Genomic DNA, 22,151 nt, shown 5'->3' with positions numbered 1-22,151 from the left:
ATGTTGCACATCTTTAATCTCAGCACTTGTGAGGCAGAGGTAGGAGGATCATCATGAGTTCGAGGCTACCCTGAGACTACATAGGGAATTCCAGGTCAGCCTGGGCAGGAGTGAGACCTTACCTTGAAAAACCAAACAAGCAAAAGAACCCACACAAAACAAAAATTAAACAGCAATGCCAGGCTTGGTGGCACACCCCTTTAATCCCAGCACTCAGGAGGCAGAGGTAGGAGGATTGCTGTGAGTTTGTGGCCACCCTGAGATTATTACATAATGAATTCCATGTCATCCTGGGCTAGAGCAAACCCTTACCTTGAAAAACAAGCAGACAAACAAACAAAAATAATAATTAGTGAAAGAAAGTGAGAGAGGGAATGGCTGTGCCAGTGCCTCTTGCCGTTGTAATTGAACTCCAGATGCATGTGCTACTCTGCCTCTGGCTTTACGTGGGCAATGAGGAATTAATTCAGGGCTAACAGGCTTTGCAAGCCAGTACCTTTAACCACTTAGCCATCTCTCCAGCTCAATGTATACAAGTTTTAAGCTCAAAGAACAGTATAATAGTCTTTGAATTATCTCCTACCCTTTATCAGATTAGCTCTGGGTGTGCATGTGAGAGAGAAAATTATCTGGATTTGATAATTACCTTGTGTTTTTAATTTATGATGTCTACTTTTTTGCTATTCTGAACTAATAGCCAAGTGGTGTTTGGCTTTATCTGCTTCAGATTTTCCTTGCCAGTGTCATTGTTCTTGTGTCTTTCTGTAGCTCTCTCTGTTAAAAAAAAAAACAAAAAAACTATTTAATTTATTTGAGTGGGTGGGCAGATAGACAGAATGGGCTGCCAGGATGTCCATCCACTGCAAATGAAATCCAGACACCTGCACCACCATGTCTGTGCGTCTGGCTTACATGAGTACTGGGCAATTGAGCCTAGGTCCTTAGTTCCTTAATCACTAAGGCAGTGTAGTTGTCTTTTTTTTTTTTAATTTTTATTAACATTTTCCATGATTATAAAATATATCCCATGGTAATTCCCACCCTCCCCACCCCCACACTTTCCTGTTTGAAATTCCATTCTCAATCATATTACCTCCCCATTACAATCATTGTAATTACATATATACAATATCAACCTATTAAGTATCCTCCTCCCTTCCTTTCTCCACCCTTTATGTCTCCTTTTCAACTTACTGGCCTCTGCTACTAAGTATTTTCATTCTCACACAGAAGCCCAGTCATCTGTAGCTAGGATCCCCATATGAGGGAGAACATGTGGCGCTTGGCTTTCTGGGCCTGGGTTACCTGACTTAGTATAATACTTTCCAGGTCCATCCATTTTTCTGCAAATTTCATAACTTCATTTTTCTTTACCGCTGAGTAGAACTCCATTGTATAAATGTACCACATCTTCATTATCCACTCATCTGTTGAGGGACATCTAGGCTGGTTCCATTTCCCAGCTATTATAAATTGAGCAGCAATAAACATGGTTGAGCATGTACTTCTAAGGAAATGAGATGAGTCCTTTGGATATATGCCTAGGAGTGCTATAGCTGGGTCATATGGTAGATCAATCTCTAGCTGCTTTAGGAACCTCCACACTGTTTTCCACAATGGCTGGACCAGATTGCATTCCCACCAGCAGTGCAGAAGGGTTCCTTTTTTTCCACATCCCCGCCAACATTTATGATCATTTGTTTTCATGATGGTGGCCAATCTGACAGGAGTGAGATGGAATCTCAATGTAGTTTTAATCTGCATTTCCCTGATGACTAGTGACGTAGAACATTTTTTTAGGTGCTTATATGCCATTCGTATTTCTTCCTTTGAGTGTAGTTGTCTTTTTTAAAAATACATATTTTAAAAAAATATTTGGTTTTTCAAGGTAGTGTGTCTCTACTCTGAGTTGTCCTGGAATTCATTATGTACTCTCAGGGTGGCTCAACAACAACAATAAAAAACCCTTTATTTATTTATTTGAGAGTAAGGGGTGAGCATATAGAGAGAATCTAGCTTTACCTGGGTACTGGGGAATCAAACCTGGGTCCATTGGCTTTGCAGGCAAGCACCTTAATCACTAAGCTATCTTTCCAGCCCCTCTTTTTGTAGATCTTAAGAATACTTCTATCTCCTGTGCTGCCATGGTCTGCTTCTGTGTTTTTAATTGTGCTTTAAAATGGCACCTGAAGCTTTTCTTCATTCTTATCTTTTATTTAGAAATATACTTAATTTTCAGTATACTTTGGTCGTGTATACTGTGTATTTGGGCATGGTGGAATGAATCTTAGCAGCATGTCCAGTACATATGAAGTGGATCAGGGGGTTGGAAAGGTGAGTGCATGGACAAGAATGCTTGCTTCACAAGCATAAGAATCTGACCTCGATTCCCCAGCATGCACTTAAAAATCCAGGTGTGTCCACACATATCTGTGACCCCAGTACTGAGAGGGTCACAGAAAAGAGGATTGCCTGAGCTTGCTGATTAGCCAGTTTAATCGGGAAACGGTGCAGGCTTCAGGTCCATTGAGAGACCTATCTCAAGGAAATAAGGTAGAAGAATGATAGAGAATAGCCAACATCCTACTCTAGCATCTGCACACATGCATACAGGGCCCATGCAGCTATGTACACACATGCATATTCCTCTCACACATTCAAACCAAAACCAACAACATGCTGCTTGAGTGAAAGTATTAAGAAATTTAGAGGGGCTGGAGAGATGGTTCAACTGTTAAAGACATTGCTTGCAAAGTTTGACCACCTGGGTGTGAGTCCCCAGTATCCACTAAGGCTAGGTGCACAAACTGGTGCATGCATCTGGAGTTGGTTTGCAGTGGCAGGAGGCCCTGGCATGCCCGTACTTTCTTCCCCTACTCCCCTCTTTTTCTCTCTCTCTGGCTGGCCTCGAACTCTCAGCAATTACCCTATTCCTGCCTACCGAGTGCTAGGATTAAAAGCGTGTGCCATTAAAAACAACAACAACAAAGTAAAAATAAAGGTGTGCAGCACTATGTCTGGTGTATAAGTAATTCGTAAGACAGATTAAAAACAGTTGATCCAAGGCTGAAACTTGACTTGTTGACTGTTGCCTTATCAAATGTGTAGAACTACAAGAAAAAGATGAGAAGAAAAGGATGATTTAAAGTAGGAACAAGAGAGGGGAGTTGGGCTGGAGACATGGTTTAGCATTTAAGGTGTTTTTGCCTACAAAGCCAAAGGACCCAGGTTAAACTCCCCAGGACCCATATAAGCCAGATGCACAAGTGGCCACATGTGTCTGGAGTTCATTTGCAATGGCTGGAGGCCTTGAGCTCCTCTTTCTTTCCTGCTTCTTTTTCTCTTTCAAATAAATAAAAATAGAAATATTTTAAAAAAGAAGGGAAGGGAGTTTACTTAGAAGCTGGAATTATTGAATATTAATTTTTCCAAGTTTTTTTTCTAGGTATGGTCTTGCTGTAGCCCAGGCTGACATGGAAGTTACTATGTAGTCTCAGGCTGGCCTCGAACTCATGGCGATCCTCTTACCTCTGCCTCCTGAGTGCTGTGATTAAAGGCATGTGCCACCATGTCCAGCCCTTTTCCAAGTTTAAAAAAATACATATTTATTTGAGAGAAAGAAAGAGGTGGAGGGAGGAGAGAATGGGCACACCAAGGTCTCTAGTCACTGCAAATGAGGTCAAGACACATATGCTGCCATGTACATTTGGCTTATGTGTGTACTGGGGAGTTGAAACTGGGTACTTAGGCTTTATGGGCAAGCACCTTAACTGCTAAGCCATCTCCATCCCTTTTCTAAGTTTTTAGTTGATTTATGATTTTAGTCTGAGAAAACTACAGAAATGTAAACAAAACTATTTGGTGTTAGGAATCATAGCATAAGTAGGTGCTAAACGCATAAACAACTGCGGTTTTTTCCCTCTCACCATACACTCCTTAGTGCCTGTATTTTAAAATTTATATGCTATGTATTTCAGAACATCCCATGCTGCCTCCTTGTTTTTAAAAAGGTTAGTGCCTTCAGAGCCTTAGGAATATAATTATAGCAGTATGGCATGGTGATGATCCCAACCATTTAAAAGGTAGAGTCAGCAGAATTACAAGTTCAAGGCCAACATAGGCAACATAGTAAGATCCTGTTTCATAAAATAAACCAAACTAAAAGGTCAAAACCAAACAAAAAGTTCACTTGTCATTACAGTTATTGCTTCATTTTGGGGACAAATTTATATAATTGGTAAACAGAAAAGAGCTACTTTAAATTCTTTTTTTTAATTAATATTTTTTTTGAAAGGGAGAGGCAGAGAGAGAATGAATGTGCCAAGCCCCTCAGCCTGCTGTGAACAAACTCCAGATGTGTGTGCCCCCTTGTGTGCATGTATGACATTGCACGCTTGCTTACTGTGTATATGGTTACGTGGGACCTGGAGATTTGAACATGAGCGCTTAGGCTTCGAAGGCAAGCACCTTAACCACTAAGCCATCTCTATAGCCCTAAATTATTAAAAAAAAAAATTAGTTGAGAGAGAGAGAAAGAGGTAGATGGGGTAGGGGGAGAGAATGGGCATGCCAGGGCCTCTAGCCACTGCAAATGAACTCCAGACACATGTACCAATTTGTGCATCTGGCTTACACGGATACTGGGGAATCAAATTTGGGCCCTTAGGCTTCACAGGCAAGCGCCTTAACCATTAAGCTTTCTCTCCAGCCCCCAGTACTTTAAATATACATGTATATTATATTTTATTCTCTATAAAATTGCATAAAGTACAAAGTATGGCAAAGATAAAATAATTTGGGTAAGTTTCTTAACCTTAAGGGTCTTTCTTATATGTGTTTTGTTTGTTCTTGTTTTGTTTTTCTCTTGGTAGGGTTTTACTGTAGCCCAGGCTCACCTGGAATTCACAATGTAGTTTCAGGCTGGCCTTGAACTCAGAGATCCTCTTACCTCTAGAGGGCTCCTAAGTGCTGAGATTAAAAGTGTGCACCACCACACCTTGCAATTTTTAAAAAATTATTTATTTGAGAGTGACAGAGAGAGAGAGAATATGAATGGGTACACAGGGTCTCCAGCCACTGCGAACGAACTCCAGATGCATGTGCTACCTTGTGCATCTGGGTTACGTGGGTCTTGGGGAATCAAGCCTCGAACTGGGGTCCTTAGGCTTCACAGGCAAGCACTTAACCTGCTTAGCTTAATAGCTAAGTCATCTCTCCAGCCTTTAAAAAAAAAATTTATTTATTAGAATGAGAGATGTATGGGTACGCCAGGGCCTCTATCCACTGCAAACACACTCCAGACGCATGTGCCACCATGTCATCTGGCTTACAGGGGTGCTGGGGAATTGAACCTGGTTCCTTAGGCTTTGCAGGCAAGTGCCTGGACTGCTAAGCCACCTCTCCAGCCATGTTTGGTTTCCTTTTAAAGACAGATCCTAGCTATCTAGTTCTAACTGGCCTGGAATTGCTTCAGCCTCCTGAGTGCAGGAATAGGGTTATGCCACAATGCCCAGCTTTTCCTCATGATTTAAACATACTAAAAATATAAAATGTGGTATGCTGGTATGAAACTTAAGACTTATATGTGCCAAGCCTGTGCTCAACTGCTGGAAACTGTTTTTTTTTTTTGTTGTTGTTTGTTTGTTTTTGTTTTTCACTCTAGCACAGGCTGACCTGGAATTCACTATATAATCTCACAGTGGCCTAGAACTCAGTGCTTCCCCTACCTTACCCTCCCAAGTGCTGGGATTATAGGCGTATGCCACCATGCCTGGCTTCATTTTTTTTTTTTTAATATTTTTTGTATGTTTGAGAGTGACAGAGAGAGAAAGAGGCAGAGGGAATGGGTGCTCCAGGACCTCCAGCCCCTGTAAACGAACTCCAGATGCATGTGCCACCTTGTACATCTAACTTATGTGGGTCCTGGGGAATAGAGCCTTGAACCTTGGTCCTTAGCTTCACAGGCAAGTGCTTAACCTCTAAGCCATCTCTCCAGCTCATATTTTTTTAAAAAAGTATATTTATTTATTTATTTGAGAGAGAGAAAGAGGCAGAGAGAGAGGGAGAGAATGGGTATGGTAGGGCCTCCAGCAATTGCAAATGAACTCCAGATGTGTGCGCCCCCTTGTGCATCTGGCTTACGTGGGTCCTGGAGAATTGAACCATGATTCTTTGGCTTTGCAAGCAAATGCCTTAATTGCTAAGCCATCTCTCCAGTCCCTGGCTTCATATTTTTAACTAATGTCATTTTTTATGCTCATCTAAAGCTTCTGTTCATTTTTAATTTTAAAGAATATCGATAACTTGATGACAGCAGAAGGAGTTGGCCTAACTACTGCCTTACGTGTTCTCTGTAATGTGGCGTGCCCACCACCTCCTGTTGAAGGTAGTATAACAAATATACTTGGATAACCACTGTACTTTAAACCTAGTATAAATATCATATATTAAATACTTAAACTTCTTGAATGATTATTGACATATCAATAATTGAGTTTTGTTTCCTTCCTTATTCTCTTTCAAGGTCAACAGAAAGACCTGAAATGGAATCTTGCTGTTATTCAGCTTTTTTCTGCTGAAGGAATGGACACCTTTATTCGAGTTCTGCAAAAATTGAACACTATTTTGACTCAGCCTTGGAGGCTCCATGTCAACATGGGCACTACCCTTCACAGAGTTACTACTATTTCAATGGCTCGCTGCACACTCAGTCTTCTTAAAACTATGTTAACGGAACTTCTGAGAGGTGGATCCTTTGAGTTTAAGGACATGCGTGTTCCGTCAGCACTTGTTACTTTACACATGCTCCTGTGCTCTATCCCTCTCTCAGGTCGTTTGGATAGTGATGAACAGAAAATTCAGAATGATATCATTGATATCTTACTGACTTTTACACAAGGAGTAAATGAAAAGCTCACCATCTCTGAAGAAACCCTGGCCAATAATACTTGGTCATTAATGTTAAAAGAAGTTCTTTCTTCAATTTTGAAGGTTCCTGAAGGATTTTTTTCTGGACTTATACTCCTTTCAGAGCTGCTGCCTCTTCCTTTGCCCATGCAAACAACACAGGTATCACTTCAAATATAACATGCATCTTATAAATGACTGAAGTAACACTTTAAATAAAGCCAGTGGTTTTGTTATAAAGAGACACAATCTTCATCCTTCTCCCTCAAAAAGACATAAAATACCTGAATGAGGGTGAGATACTGAAGCAAATGGTCATTCAGGAATTATGGGGGTAACATTTTAAATAAAATTTTGTTAAAGTGAGCTTTATAATGCTGTGATGTATATTTGTGCCTAATTTTTTTCTGTTATTTCAAATCATTTTTCTCCCCTTTATCATGTTTAAGAATTTGCCAATAACTAGATTGCTTCACCAGTGGACTGTGCTCAACTGACTGCTACCTTGAAAACAATAAGAATTTTAGACTCTGAATTCCAGCAAATGTTTAATTGTATAATAGAAAAATATATGTTTTAACCTTGCAGTAAAGATGCTTTTATAACAGTACTTCCTGAACAGTTTTGTGACTATAAATAAATATTAAAATTCTATGTACACACACATTATACTTTTTTAACAGGTTATTGAGCCACATGATATATCAGTGGCACTCAACACCCGAAAATTGTGGAGCATGCACCTTCATGTTCAAGCAAAGTTGCTCCAAGAAATAGTTCGCTCTTTCTCTGGCACAACCTGCCAGCCCATTCAACACATGTTACGGCGTATTTGTGTTCAATTGTGTGACCTTGCCTCACCAACTGCACTTCTGATTATGAGAACTGTGTTGGATTTGATTGTAGAAGACTTGCAAAGGTACTTTTATTTTGCCTTAAGAATCTTTCTCCAACTTATTCCTGACACAGACACACAGTTTTTACTTAGAATTTGGAAATCAGGGTTTAGAATGCCCAGCTAACATAACATTATGTATGTATGTGTGTGTGTGTGTGTATATATATATATATATATATATATATATATATATATATGTGTGTGTGTGTGTGTGTGTGTGTGTGTGTGTGTGTGTGTGTGTGTGTATATATTTTATGGCTGGAGAGATGGCTTAGTGGTTCAGGTGCTTGCCTGCGAAGCCTAAGGACCCAGGTTCGATTCTCCAGGTTCCATGTAAGCCAGATGCACATGGTGGCACATGCATCTGGTGTTCGTTTGCAGTGGCTAGAGGCCCTAGCACACCCATTCTCACTTCTCTCTCTGTGTTTCTAATAAATAAGTAAATATAATCAGAAAAAGTTTTATTACCAGCGTAAATTTATAACATTTTACAGTAATTTTAAAATTCCAGAAAAAGTATGTGTAGAGAATTAAATGTTTTATACAAAATGTGCATATGTAGATATGGATAGCAAAATATTAAATTATGCCTTTAAGTTGAGAACCTTGTTTACTAAATATATTGATTTCATTTCAGCACTTCAGAAGATAAGGAAAAGCAGTACACTAGCCAAACCACCAGGTTACTCGCGCTTCTTGATGCGCTGGCTTCACACAAAGCTTGTAAATTAGCTATTTTGCATCTCATTAATGGAACTATTAAAGGTGATGAAAGATATGCAGAAATATTCCAGGATCTTCTAGCTTTGGTGCGGTCTCCTGGAGACAGTGTTATTCACCAACAGTGTGTTGAATATATCACATCCATTTTGCAGTCTCTCTGTGATCAGGTATTTATGGTTATTTTATGTTTGTTTTCTCTGTGCTTTAATGACTTTCTTGGTCTAAAGCTTGGCTGTGAACAAAGAACTTTCACATGCCAGGCATGGTGGTGCATGCATTTAATCCCAACACTTGGGAGGCAGAGGTAGGAAGATTGCTAGTTCAAGGCCACCCTGAGGCTAGATAGTGAATTCTATGTCATTTCACAGTAAGACCCTATCTCAAAAAACCAAAAAACAGGCCAGGCTTGGTGGTGCACGCTTTTAATCCCAGCAGTTGGGAGGCAGAGGTAGGAGGAGGATTGCTGTGACTTTGAGGCCACCCTGAGAATATGTAGTGAATTCCAGGTCAGCCTGAGCTAGAGTGAGACCCTACCTCGAAAATAAAATAAAATGAAAGCTCTGAGCTGTGTTTCTCACTCCTGCAGTTATTTTAGAAGATAAATTTGACAAGTGAAGGAAAATTAGAATGTGGTGTTACATAGCTTTCTTTGTGTTAGCATTGCCTGGGTTGCTCTGAAGACCTTTATTCCTTTCCTTGGGTGATTGCTTTTGTGCTGTTGTTCAATATTTTTAAACTTTCAAAAATTCATTGGGCACAGGAGGAGGCATGGCAAGGTCTCTTACTGCTGCAAATACTAGATGCATGTGCCATTTTTTGCATCAGGCTTTATGTAGGTGCTAGGGATTTGAAGCTGGGATGGCAGGCTTTGTAAGCTAACATTTTTTAACTACTGAGCCATCTCCCCAGCCCTATTTCAGTAGTTTTTTAGGGTTGATTAATAATGTCTATGTTAATTTTCCTTCTAATTATGTTGTCATTCTTGGATTTAAAAAAATTGTTTATTTATTTATTTGAGAGAGGCAGATAGAGAGAATGGGCATGCCAGGGCCTCTAGCCACTGCACTGTGTATCTGGTTTTATGTGAGTACTAGGGAATTGAACTTAGGTTCTTTGGCTTTGCTGGCTAGCACCTTAACCATTAATCCATCTCTCAAGCTCCATTCTTGGATTTTATAACTTTGTTATTAAGTTGTCATGTTCTTTTGGAAGATCATGGTTTTTGGCAGAGGTTGCATGTAGCCAGCCTAGGGTGGCCTCAGAATCCTGATTCTCCTGCCTCTACCTCTCAAGCAGATAGAGGCAGTAGAGAGACAGAACTGCTACAAATGAACTCCAGGTGCATGCATCTCTTTGTACATGTGGTTTAATGTGGGCTCTGGGGAATCGAACTCAGGTTGTTAGGTTTTGCAGGCAAGTACCTTCATGCTGAGCCATCTCTCTAGCTTGAGATGTGCATTCTTATATTAACCTTTATGAAAGGGCATTTGTACTTCATACATATGAGTCTGTATTTGGGGTGGATCTAATTATTATTATTGTTATTATTATTATTATTTTTTTTTTTTTGGTTTTTCGAGGTAGCTCAGGCTGACGTGGAATTCACTATGTAGTCTCAGGGTGGCCTCGAGCTCTCGGTGATCCTCCTACCTCTGCCTCCCGATTGCTGGGATTAAAGGCGTGTGCCACCATGCCCGGCTAAAATATTTTTTTTTTTCAATTTTTATTTATTTATTTATTTGAGAGCGACAGACACAGAGAGAAAGATAGATAGAGGGAGAGAGAGAGAATGGGCGCGCCAGGGCTTCCAGCCTCTGCAAACGAACTCCAGATGCGTGTGCCCCCTTGTGCATCTGGCTAACGTGGGACCTGGGGAACCGAGCCTCGAACCGGGGTCCTTAGGCTTCACAGGCAAGCGCTTAACCGCTAAGCCATCTCTCCAGCCCCTAAAATATTTTAATGACATAATTACTAAGCCTTAATTTCTGTGTACTTTGGAAATAACAGTGTTTTGAACATTCTTTTTCCCATGTTCTCTTTCTCTCCATAGGACATTGCCCTCATTTTGCCAACATCTTCTGAAGGCTCTATTTCTGAACTAGAGCAGCTTTCCAATTCTCTTCCAAATAAAGAGCTGATGGCTTCAATCTGTGACTGTCTATTGGCTACTTTAGCTAACTCTGATAGCAGTTACAGCTGTTTGCTGACCTGTGTTAGAACAATGATGTTTCTTGCAGAGCATGATTATGGATTGTTTCATTTGAAAAGGTAAGGCTTTGTCTCATTTAATACACTATGTCCTCTATACCTCCATTTAGTTAGTTCATTTCTGTTGTAGAAGATTGAAGGTATGCTTGTGTATGTGAGAAAGTTTTATTTAACAATACTTGTAATGGAATTTTTTATTGCTGTACAATATTCCAGCAGTCTGAATTATTTCTAATTTTTTGTAGTTGAACCTGAATTTTTTGTTTGTTTTTCAAGGTAGGATCTTGCTCTAGCCCAGTCTGACCTGGAATTTACCATGTACTGTCAGGGTGGCCATGAACTTTCAGCAATCGTCCTACTTCTGCTTCCTAGTTGCTGGTATTAAAGGCGTGTGCCACCATGCCTGCCTTGAATTTTTATTTCTTTTGGGTCAATATATCAGAGTAGAATTACTGGGTCAAACTGTTTGCCCAGTGCATATGTTATTTTCATTTCATCAACAGTAGAGTTCTAGCTGCTTTTCATCCTTAGAGAACTTGGTGTTGCCAGAGTCTTTAATTTATTGGGAGAGAGGGAGAGAAAGATAGAATGGCACACCAGGGCCTGCAACTGCTACATACAAACTCCAGACGCATGCACCACCTTGTGTATCTGGCTTATGTGGATCCTGCAGAATCGGACATGGGTCCTTTGGCTTTGCAGGCAAGTGCCTTAACTGCTAAGCCATCTCTAGTCCTTGTTTAGTTATTGAGGTGGAGACCTTCTGTGTTGATCAGGTTGACCTCAAATTGGTAGGCTTAAATGTTCTTCTGCCACAGCCTCCAGATGCCCCAGTTTTGCCACATTTCTTTAAAAATGTGATTCTCGGGCTGGAGAGATGGATTAGTGGTTAAGCACTTGCCTGTGAAGCCTAAGGACCCCAGTTCGAGGCTTGATTCCCCAGGACCCATGTTAGCCAGATGCACAAGGGGCCACATGCATCTGGAGTTTGCAGTGGCTAGAGACCCTGGTGTACCCATTCTCTCTCTCTCTAACTGCCTCTTTCTCTGTCTGTCACTCTCAAATAAATAAAGAAATAAAAATGAACAAAAATAAATTTTTTTTTTTAAAGTGATTCTCCAGTCTGGAGAGGCCAAAGAGGAGAAAGCCAAAGGACCCAGGTTCATTCGATTCTCCTAAGCCAAATGCACAAGGTAGCACATGTGTCTGGAGTTTATTTACAGAGGTTGATGGCCCTGGCACACCCATTCTCTCCACCCCTCTGCTTCTTTCTCTCTCAGATAAATAAATGAAATAAAAAATTTTAAGAAGTGATTCTAGGGCTGGGGAAATGGCTTAGCAGTTAAGGCACTTGCCTGCAAAGCCTGAGGAGCCAGGTTTGAATCCCTAGTGCTCATGTAAGCCAGATGTACAAGGTGACACATGAATTTCTGAAATGTTTGTAATGGCTAGAGGCCCTGGTGCACACATTTACTCTTTCTCTGCCTCCCTCTCAAATAAATAAAATAAAAAATTTTAAAGTGATTCCAGTTGATACATATTGGACCTCAGTTTTGTTTGTTTATTTGGGTTTTTTTATTGTTTTGTTTTGAGTCAAGGTCTTATTCTATAGTCTAGGCTGGCCTGTAACTCAATATATAACTTATGCTGGCTTTGAACTTGTGGTTGTTCTCTTGCTCCAGCCTCCTGAATACTTTGATTGCAGATATGAAGCCGGGCATGGTGGCACATGCCTTTAATCTCAGCACGTGAGAGGCAGAGGTAGGAGGATCACCATAGCTTCAAGGTCACTTTGAAACTGCAGAGTGAATTCCAGGTCAGCCTAGGCTATAGAGAGAGCCTACCTCTAAAATAAAACAAGGCAAAACACAACAAAACACAAACAAACAAAAACAAAAGCAACATATGGTTGCAGGCATGAGTTGCTATGCCCAGCTTGAACGCCCGTTTTTTATCTTTTAATGTTTTTGTATGTGTATGTATGGGTGCTTTGTGGTCTCTTGCCACCACTGCAAACAAATGTCCATCCTGTTGTATGTGAGTGGCTTGGAATTGAACCCAGGTTACCCAGGTTGGCAGGCTTTGCAAGCAAGTATCTTTAATCACAGCGTCTCCCTAGCCGTGATCCTCGATTTTTAATTGACTTTGGAAGTATAACTCACTTGCTTATGAATTTTTTATTTTTGTTTATTTATTTATTTTTGGTTTTTCGAGGTAGGGTCTTACTCTAGCCCAGGCTGACCTGGAACTCACTCTGTAGTCTCAGGGTGCCCTTGAACTCATGGTGATCCTCCTACCTCTGTCTCCCGAGTGCTAGGATTAAAGGTGTGTGCCACCACACGTGGCTTGGATTTTTATGTTTTATTGGCAACCTCTATACATGTAGACAATGTACCATGATCATAATCCCCTCCTACTACTCCCCCTTTTACTTAAGCTGTTTTTATGTAGTCACTAATAACTGGGATAGTCCAATTCTGAACCTGTTCTTTTTTCATGAGCAGTATTTAATCTTTTTCTTTATATTAATTTCGTGCCTATTTGTCGTACCTTTCCACTTCTTTTTGTTTTTCGAGGTAGGGTGACCTGGAATTATTAGGGAGGCCTTGAACTTATGATGATCACCTGTATCTGCCTCCCAAATGCTGGGATTAAAGGCGTGCGCCACCACGCCTGTCAATACCTTTTCCTTTTACTCCTACAAAGTTCTCAAAAGCTGGAGGCTTAACATTCTTTCATTTGTATTGCTTTACCATAGTCTTATACAATGGCATGTCAGAATTTTACCATTTTCCAAATAGAAGTTCTGCTTATTCAGTATTAATACCATACTTACTTGAATTTGGTTAATTATGTTATAGCTTAAATGACATAACTGAATATTTGAATAGTTTGCCCTTTCATTTTATTCATTAAGAACTGTGAAAATGCATAAACAATTTTGGCAGGACTATTTGTTTTCAAGATTTTATATAGATATACCATGTATTAGGTTAGCAAACTGAGTCAGTCAGCTGTGTGTTTTGTAAATACAATGTTGTGTGAACCCAGCCATCATTTATGTATTGACTGAGATGGAAAGCCTAATTTATGTACCATCTGGCTCTTGACAGAGAAGTTTGTTGACCTCTACTTTAGACCCTTGTTTTCTTTTTGTTATTACAATGTCATGAGAGCTCTCATGTAAATTAGGCATCCAGGGTGGGTGTCAGGGATAGCACTAACTCTTTTATATTAGAGAAACTCTCAAACTACTAAATAAGTAAATAAGGAGCTGACACATTTCTTGTTATTGATTGTATAAGTTTATTATTTGGAGGAACTTTGCTAAAGTATGTGCTTGGATCTGGCTGGTGCTGGTTTGGTACATGCCTGTAATCCTAGTCCCCGCAAAGCTGCAGCTAGAGGATTGTGAATTTGAGGTCAGCCTGGGTTGATAATAGCAAGATCCTGTTCTTAAAAGTTTGAAGCTTTGCCGGGCGTGGTGGCGCACGCCTTTAATCCTAGCACTCGGGAGGCAGAGGTAGGAGGATTGCTGTGAGTTCGAGGCCACCCTGAGACTACAGAGTAAATTTCAGGTCAGCCTGGGATACAGTGAGACCCTACCTCGGAAAACCAAAAAAAAAAAAAAAAAAAAAAAAAAAAAAAAAGTTTGAAGCTTGGGCTGGACAGATGGTTTAGCAGTTAAGGCATTTGTCTGCAAAGCCAAAGGACCCAGATTTGATTCCCCAGGACCCATGTTAGCCAGATGCACAGAGGGATGCAAGCATCTGGTGTTCGCTTGCAGTGGCTGGAGCCTGGCACACCCATTCTTTCTCTCTCTTCTCTCTGTCAACTAAATAAATAAAAATAAAATATTAAAAAATTGAAGCTTAACAAGAGGCTGGTAATTATAGATATTTCTTGTTTAAAAGTTTTATTATTGACAGCTTCCATAATTATAGACAATAAACCATGATACTTTCCTCGCCCTTTCACTTTCCCCTTCATAACTCCACTTTCCATTATATTCCTTTCCTCTCTTAATAAGTTTCTACTTTATTTTTATGTTTCTTTTTTTGCAAAAATGTATTTATTTATTTGCCATAAAGAGGTAGATAGAAAAGAAAGATAAAAAGCTGGGCGTGTTGACATACACCTTCAATCCCAGCACTTGGGAGGCAGAGGAAGGAGGCTTGCCACCCTGAGACTGACTACATAGTGAATTCCAGGTTAGCCTGGGCTAGAGTGAACCCCTACCTCAAAAAAAAAAAAAAAAGAAAAGAAAGAAAGATAGAGATAGAGAGAGAGTGAAAATGGGCACACCAGGACCTCCAGCCACTGCAAACGAACTCCAGACACATGTACCACCTTGTGCATCTGACTTTACATGGGTAGTGGGGAATTAAACTCTGGTTGTTAGGCTTTGCAGGCAAGTGCCTTAACTGCTGAGTAGTCTCTCTAGCCCAGATTTTTCTTGGTTTATAGTGTATACACAGACATCAAAATATGTTACTTTTTTTAAATGGTGAAATAAGTTTTATTATGTTGAATTTAGGCAGTTGATTTCTCATAGCAGTTTTATATGCTAATATTTTAAGACACTGACTTACTTATTAAGTTGTTTTATGTTTGGGGCAGAGTCTTCTGTAACTTGCTATATGGACCAGGCTGGCTTTAAACTTGTAGCCATCTTCCTGCATCTGCCTCCCAAAGGCTGGGATTACAGGTGTGTGCTGCCACATTCATCATCTCTCTACTTTCTTTACAGTTTTTTGATATTGCCTCTTCATTTTCTTTGTTGCAGTTCTTTCTTTTTTATTTATTTATTTTTTAAAATTTTTATTAGTGGGCTGGAGAGATGGCTTAGCGGTTAAGCGCTTGCCTGTGAAGCCTAAGGACCCCAGTTTGAGGCTCGGGTCCCCAGGTCCCATGTTAGACAGATGCACAAGGGGGCGCACGCGTCTGGAGTTCGTTTGCAGAGGCTGGAAGCCCTGGCGCGCCCATTCTCTCTCTCTCCCTCTATCTGTCTTTCTCTCTGTGTCTGTCTCTCTCAAATAAATAAATAAATAAAAATTTTTAAAAAAAATTTTTATTAGCATTTTCCATGATTATAAAAGAATCCCGTGTTAATTCCCTCCCTCCCCCCAACTTTCTCCTTTGAAATTCCATTCTTCATCATATTACCTCCCCATCACAATCATTGTACTTACATAGATATAATATCAACCTATTAAGTACCCTCCTCTCTTCCTTTTTGTTGCAGTTCTTTAAGGAAAAACAGTAGTGCTTTGAATAGTTTACTAAAACGAGTGGTCAGCACATTTAATAAGGACACAGGAGAACTTGCATCTTCATTTTTGGAATTTATGAGACAAATTCTTAACTCTGACACAATGGTAAGTATGTATACATATATATTTGGAGTTTTTTTTTAATCTTGCAAACTTTGTCATAAGTTGATAAAAACTATGTTCAAAAATAATCTTCAAGCTGGGCTGGAGAGATGGCTTAGTGGTTAAGCATGTGCCTGTGAAGTCTAAGGACCCAAGTTCGAGGCTCAATCCCCCAGGACCCACATTAGCCAGATGAACAAGGGGGAGGGGGTCACGTGTCTGGAGTTCATTTGCAGTGGCTAGAGGCCCTGGCACACACATTCTCTCTCTCTCTCTCTCTCTCTCTCTCTGCCTCTTTCTGTCTGTCAGTCTCAAATAAAAAAAAAATCTTCAGGTGTGGTGGTGCACTGCGCCTTTAATCTCAGCATTTGGGAGGTAGAGGTAGGAGGATCTCTGTGAGTTTAAGGCCACACTGAGACTACATAGTGACTGCCAGGTCAGCCTGGGCTAGCCTGAGACCCTATCTCAAAAACCCAAAAATGAAAATAGAAATTCACTTCTGGGCCAGGGAGATGGCTAGTAAATAAAGTATGTCTGAGCAAAGGTTGCAGCTTGAGTTTGAATTTCTAGACTGAGCCCCGACGTGGTGGCACACACCTTTAATCCCAGCACTTGGGAGGCAGAGGTTGTTAGGATCACCATGAGTTTGAGACCACCCTGAGACTGCATAGTGCATTCCAGGTCAGCCTGGGCTAGAGTGAGACCCTACCTTGAAACACCAAAACAAATAATAACCACAGAAAATTTAAAAATGAATTTCTAGACCCACACAAAACCACATGTAGTAGTGCTTGTCTATAATCTCAGCCCTTCTGTGGTGAAGATGAGAGGTGGAGACAGGTGAATCTTAGAAATTCATGGGTGAGCCAGCCTGTTACTGGCTATGGTAAATAATAAGGGACCCTGCCTGAAAGAAGGTGAAAGGCAAGGACCTGTACTGAGGGTTGTCCTCTAATATATTTGCACCTTGGCATGTGTGCACCAGCAATCACACACACTTAAAAAAAAATCAGAGCCGGGTGTGGTGGCGCACGCCTTAAATCCCAGCACTCAGGAGGCAGAGGTAGGAGGATTGCCATGAGTTCAAGGTCACCCTGAGATGACAGAGTTAATTCCAGGTCAGCCTGGACCACAGTGAGACCCTACCTCGAAAAACCAAAAAAAAAAAAAAAAAAAAAAAAAAAAAAATCAGGACTGGAGAGATGGCTCAGCAATTAAGGCAATTACTTGTGAAGTCTAAGGATCCAGGTTCAATTCCCCAGTACCCACATAAGCCAGATGCATAAGATGGCACATGTGTCTGGAGGTCATTTGCAGTGGCAAAAGGCCCTGGTGTACCCATTTTCTCTATCTTTAGCTTTCTCTCTCACTCACTCATAAATAAATAAATAAAATATTAAAAAAATTAGTTCATATTTAAGATTTCTGTTTGGAGAGAATTGTAGGTGACTTGATTTCATAAGACAAATGTACATTTACTATTTAGTGTACCTTGTTTAATTTATATAAGATTCTACATTGTCTTGCCAATTTTATTGGCACACAGTAGTTTGTGTCATATATAGCTTAGGAAAGTCATACTTACTAGATGCTTGCTTTCTGAAAAAGACTGACATTTGCTATTCATGGTATATGCCTGTAATCCTGGCACATGAGGGCAGAGGCAAAAAGATAACCAAGTTCAAGGCTACCATGAACTACATAATGAGTTCCAGGCCAGTGAGGGTGTCATAGTCAGATCTTATCTATGAAGAACCAAAGGGAAAAAATTAAACAATTATCATACTTAATAGTACAGTTGTAATCTCCCTAAAGAGATTATAAACTTTTACTTGATGGAAGATGAATGGCTAGTTTTTTGTTAGTTTCTATGTGATGTTAATAAAACATTTTGACAGATTGTCCTATGTCATTAAACAGTTCCTGATCAAAAACCTTTTGCCAAAACCAGACATAATGGCACACATCTGTAATCCCAGCACTCAGGACTTTTTTTTTCCCCCTGAGGTTGGATCCCACTTTAGCCTAGGTTAACTTAGAACTCATTCTGCAGCCCCAGGCTAGCCTTAAACTCTCAGTGGTCCTCTATTCTAGTTTTCTACTCTAGAATAGTTATTTTATTTACTTGCTAGTTATTTGGTAGGGTATACATCTGAGGCTAGTTTTTTAGATTTCTGGTCTTGAACCCGAGATCCTCCTACATTTTTTTGTTGTGTGATTTTTGTTTGTCAAGGTAGGGTCTCACTCTAGCTCAGGCTGACTTGGAATTCACTATGTAGTCTCAGGGTGGCCTTGAACTCATGGTGATCCTCCTACTTCTGCCTTACGAGTGCTGGGATTGAAGACATGTGTCGCCATGCCTGGCCCCGTGTACATTTTATTATTTATTTATTTAAGAGAGAGTTAGAGAAAGACGTAGAGAAAGAGTATGTACACATCTGGGCTTCTAGTAACTGCAAGCAGACTCCAGATGTATGTGGCTACTGAGGAATCAAACCTAGGTTCTCAAGCTTTACAAGCAAGCACCTTAATTGCTGAGCCTACTCTCCAGCACAAACATATACCTATCTAAAATATATTTATTACTCAGGAGCTGGAGAGATGGCTTAGTGGTTAAGTGCTTGCCTATGAAGCCTAAGGACCCCAGTTCGAGGCTTGATTCCCCAGGACCCATGTAAGCCAGATATACAAGGTGGCACATGCATCTGGAGTTCATTTGCAGTGGCTGGAGGCCCTGGTGTGCCCATTCATTCCCTCTCTCTCCCTCTCTCTCTTGTCTCTCTCTCTCAAATAAATAAAAGTATTTAAAATAATACTACTCAGAGTATTTTAGCATTTTAAAACTCTCTGTGAGTTCATGTCTTCCCAAAGTGAGTACCAGATTGTATTCTAGTGAATAATAACTTTCAGTGTCTGTAGGATTAATTCCAAAGTTGGTAGTATGCTAATCACGAATTTTGACCACTGGACTAGAGCGAGACCCTACCTTGAAAAACAAAACAAAGAAACAAAAACAAACAAACAAAAGAATTTTGACCAAAAAGCTACTCTTGAAATTATTCCTTTTTATAAAATGTTTTATATTATGTTATTGTTTATGTCTTTTCTGTTTTTTGTTTTTTATTCCTGTTTTTAAATCTCTTCAATTTTTTGTTTTTTCCTTGGCCATGTTTGTATTACTACTTGTTGTTTCTCGTTCTGCCTGTTTGTCTCTTTTGTTAAACTATAAACTATCACTGATGTCTGTTTTAATGCATCCCACTTTGTGGTGTTTGTTGCTTGAGATAATTTTCCTTTTGTACTCCAAACAGCATGTTACTTGAAGTTTTGTAGATCATTTATATATATCTTATTCCATGCCCCACTTTATGAATATGACTATTATGAATAGGTCATACACCATGACTAGCTTTTCCCAGATGGTTGTACAGTGTTTTGAACATTTGTTTTGTAGTTTGGCTCTGTATATGTGCATGGGTGTAATGTAGTGCTAGGGATTGAATTTAGGCAGGAAGGGCCTTGCCCATCCGATGTGATTGTTTTACAACTGAGTTAAGTCCCCACAGTCTTTTTCTTCCCATCCACTGAGGAGTTTATTGTGTAGGCATCTCTAGAGAAAGGTGTGAGACCTCTTGAAGGTGAAGTGTGGCTTGTGCTGGAGCTGCCGCATATGGCGGGACAGTGGGAACTTGATCTTGGAGTTAGGTAGCTGCTTAACAGCTGGTCTTCAGCACTTGCTGGCTGCAGTTCTCCACTTTCATGATCTTGATAGAATATGTGCACATGCATTGTGCCTGACATTCATGTCACCTTTGCCCTGGGTGACAATGCCCACTGTTGCGTAATTGTATGGATGATCTTAAAGTAGAAAATGGTTTTCTTAGTAACATAAGGTCTGATAGTTATGTTTTCTTTAGTTGCTTGCCTTGTCTTCCAAAACTGTAACTCCCTGTTTCTTTGGTTGGTTGTTATAGCAGGCATTTTACTAGCTCTTGAACATGTGACAGTGTGTTACCACAGCCTTCCATATGCTGGTGTGCATGTTGTTGACTATATTTCTTGAGACACTTTAGCACTAATGATTTGAATATATGTTTACCTATTTATTTTAGTTTTTCAAAGGAAACATTAAAGCTGTAAACAAATTAAGTCCTCCTTAGAACTAGCCATTTATAACCAGGCATGCCTTTAATCCCAGCACTTGGGAGACAGAGATAGGAGGATCACTGAGTCTGAAGTTAGCCTGAGACTACAGTGAATTCCAGGTTAGCCTGGGCTAGAGTGAGATCCTACCTCAAAACAGACAGACAAACAAACAAACCAAAAAACTAGTCATTTGTTTGATTGAAAAGCTCATAACATTGAGGTGAACATCACAGTAAATGGCTTAAATATCCTAATAAGTTTAGAAGCATCCTTGCATTTTCTCTGTTCTCAAATTTAACCTGTGTGTATGACATTTACAGGGATGTTGTGGAGATGATAGTGGTCTCATGGAAGTAGAGGGAGCTCATCCATCACGGACCATGAGTATTAATGCTGCAGAGTTAAAACAGCTTCTACAAAGCAAAGAAGAAAGTCCAGAAAATTTGATCCTTGAACTAGAGAAGCTTATTGTGGTAAAAAAAAAAAAAAAAAAAGAGGAAAAATACATTAAAACTGTATTCCTGGGCATATTTTATTCTCATTTTGATCTTTTTAAAATAATAAAACCGTTAGTTGGGTATTTATACCACTTCAGATAACTCTTTGAATTAATAATTTGGAGTGTAGCCCTTTATACTTGTTAAGAATTTTAACAAGTAAATGAAAGCAGTACATTTTAAAATGGTTAATCCCTGCTGCCATTGTTTAGAAAGAAAATGGCACATGTTTTTGGAATTTGTTTTATTCTTATATGTTTGCTTAATGTAAAGTTGATAATTTCTTGATGGTGTTCCAAATTTTATAGTGGGAAGTAATTCAGCCTTTTCTGATAGAGTCAATAAGATTACTCTGAATGTTCAGAGTTTGTTGCTTAAATCTTCTTATTCTTTTGTTTGTGTCTAGGAGCATTCAAAAGATGATGACAGTCTGGATTCTTTGCTGGATAATGTAGTTGGACTTAAACAGATGCTGGAGTCATCAGGTGATCCCTTACCTCTCAGTGACCAGGATGTGGAACCAGTACTTTCAGCTCCAGAGTCTCTCCAGAATCTCTTTAACAATAGGTAAAATAAGTAGTGATTTGAGTTAGAGTAGCTATTATTGCTATCATGGCTGGAGTCTAGAGAGGATTTACAGAAAGGGTGAGAGAGTAAGCATTCTAGACTTTGTAGGTCATCTAGAGCCTCTGGTGCATACACTTCTGTATGCAGGCTAACTTAGTCTCAGGGTGGCCTGGAACTCATAGCAATCCTCCTACCTCTGCCTCCTGAGTATTGGGACAGAAGCATGCGCCCCCACGCCTGTTTTTTTTTTTTTTTTTTTGGTTGTTGTTGCTTTTGTATGACTTTTTTGGTGGTTGTTGTTCATTTTTATTTATTTATTTGAGAGTGACAGACAGAAAAAGAGGCAGATAGAAAGTGAGAATAGACGCGCCAGGGCCCCCAACCACTGCAAATGAACTCCAGATGCATGTGCCCCCTTGTGCATCTGGCTGACGTGGGTCCTGGAGAATCAAGCCTCGAACCGGGGTCCTTAGGCTTCACAGGCATACGCTTAACTGCTAAGCCATCTCTCCAGCCCAGATTTTTTTGATGTTTAAAAATACATTTTTTTAAACTTATTTGCAAGGTGAGAGAGAGAGAATGAAAATGAATGAGAATAGGTTGCCAGGGCTTCTCGCAAACAAAGTCCAGATGCTTGCGCCATTTTATGTATCTTACTTTATGTGGGTATTGGGAAATCAAATCTGGGCACACAGGCTTTGCAAGCAAGTACCTTTAGCCACTGAGCCATCTCCCCTACTCACAGCAGGATTATTTTTGAATATCAGTAGTTTTTAAAAAATTTTTATTCATGTTTATTTATTTATTTGAGAGTAACAGAGACAGAAAGAG

General features: G+C 39.9%; 1 protein-coding gene across 2 annotated transcripts in view; it reads left to right on the top strand.

Moving 5' to 3' along the window:
• Virma (vir like m6A methyltransferase associated) overlaps positions 1–22,151 on the top strand; it is a 97,145-nt gene that overhangs the window by 65,236 nt on the left and 9,758 nt on the right. The window contains exons 12-19 of one of the 2 annotated variants that reach the window (XM_004656938.2): positions 6,292–6,385; positions 6,524–7,068; positions 7,590–7,825; positions 8,442–8,694; positions 10,578–10,795; positions 15,981–16,113; positions 20,577–20,729; positions 21,160–21,320. In XM_004656938.2, the coding sequence (XP_004656995.1) occupies positions 6,292–6,385; positions 6,524–7,068; positions 7,590–7,825; positions 8,442–8,694; positions 10,578–10,795; positions 15,981–16,113; positions 20,577–20,729; positions 21,160–21,320 (1,793 nt within the window). Of the gene's footprint in view, positions 1–6,291; positions 6,386–6,523; positions 7,517–7,589; positions 7,826–8,441; positions 8,695–10,577; positions 10,796–15,980; positions 16,114–20,576; positions 20,730–21,159; positions 21,321–22,151 lie in introns of those variants that run through there. The other variant, XM_045143007.1, reaches the window with a different exon arrangement.

Source organism: Jaculus jaculus, chromosome 2 (assembly GCF_020740685.1).
Source record: "Jaculus jaculus isolate mJacJac1 chromosome 2, mJacJac1.mat.Y.cur, whole genome shotgun sequence".
Lineage (NCBI taxonomy): Eukaryota > Metazoa > Chordata > Mammalia > Rodentia > Dipodidae > Jaculus > Jaculus jaculus.
This window is presented reverse-complemented; position numbering and strand designations above follow the sequence as displayed.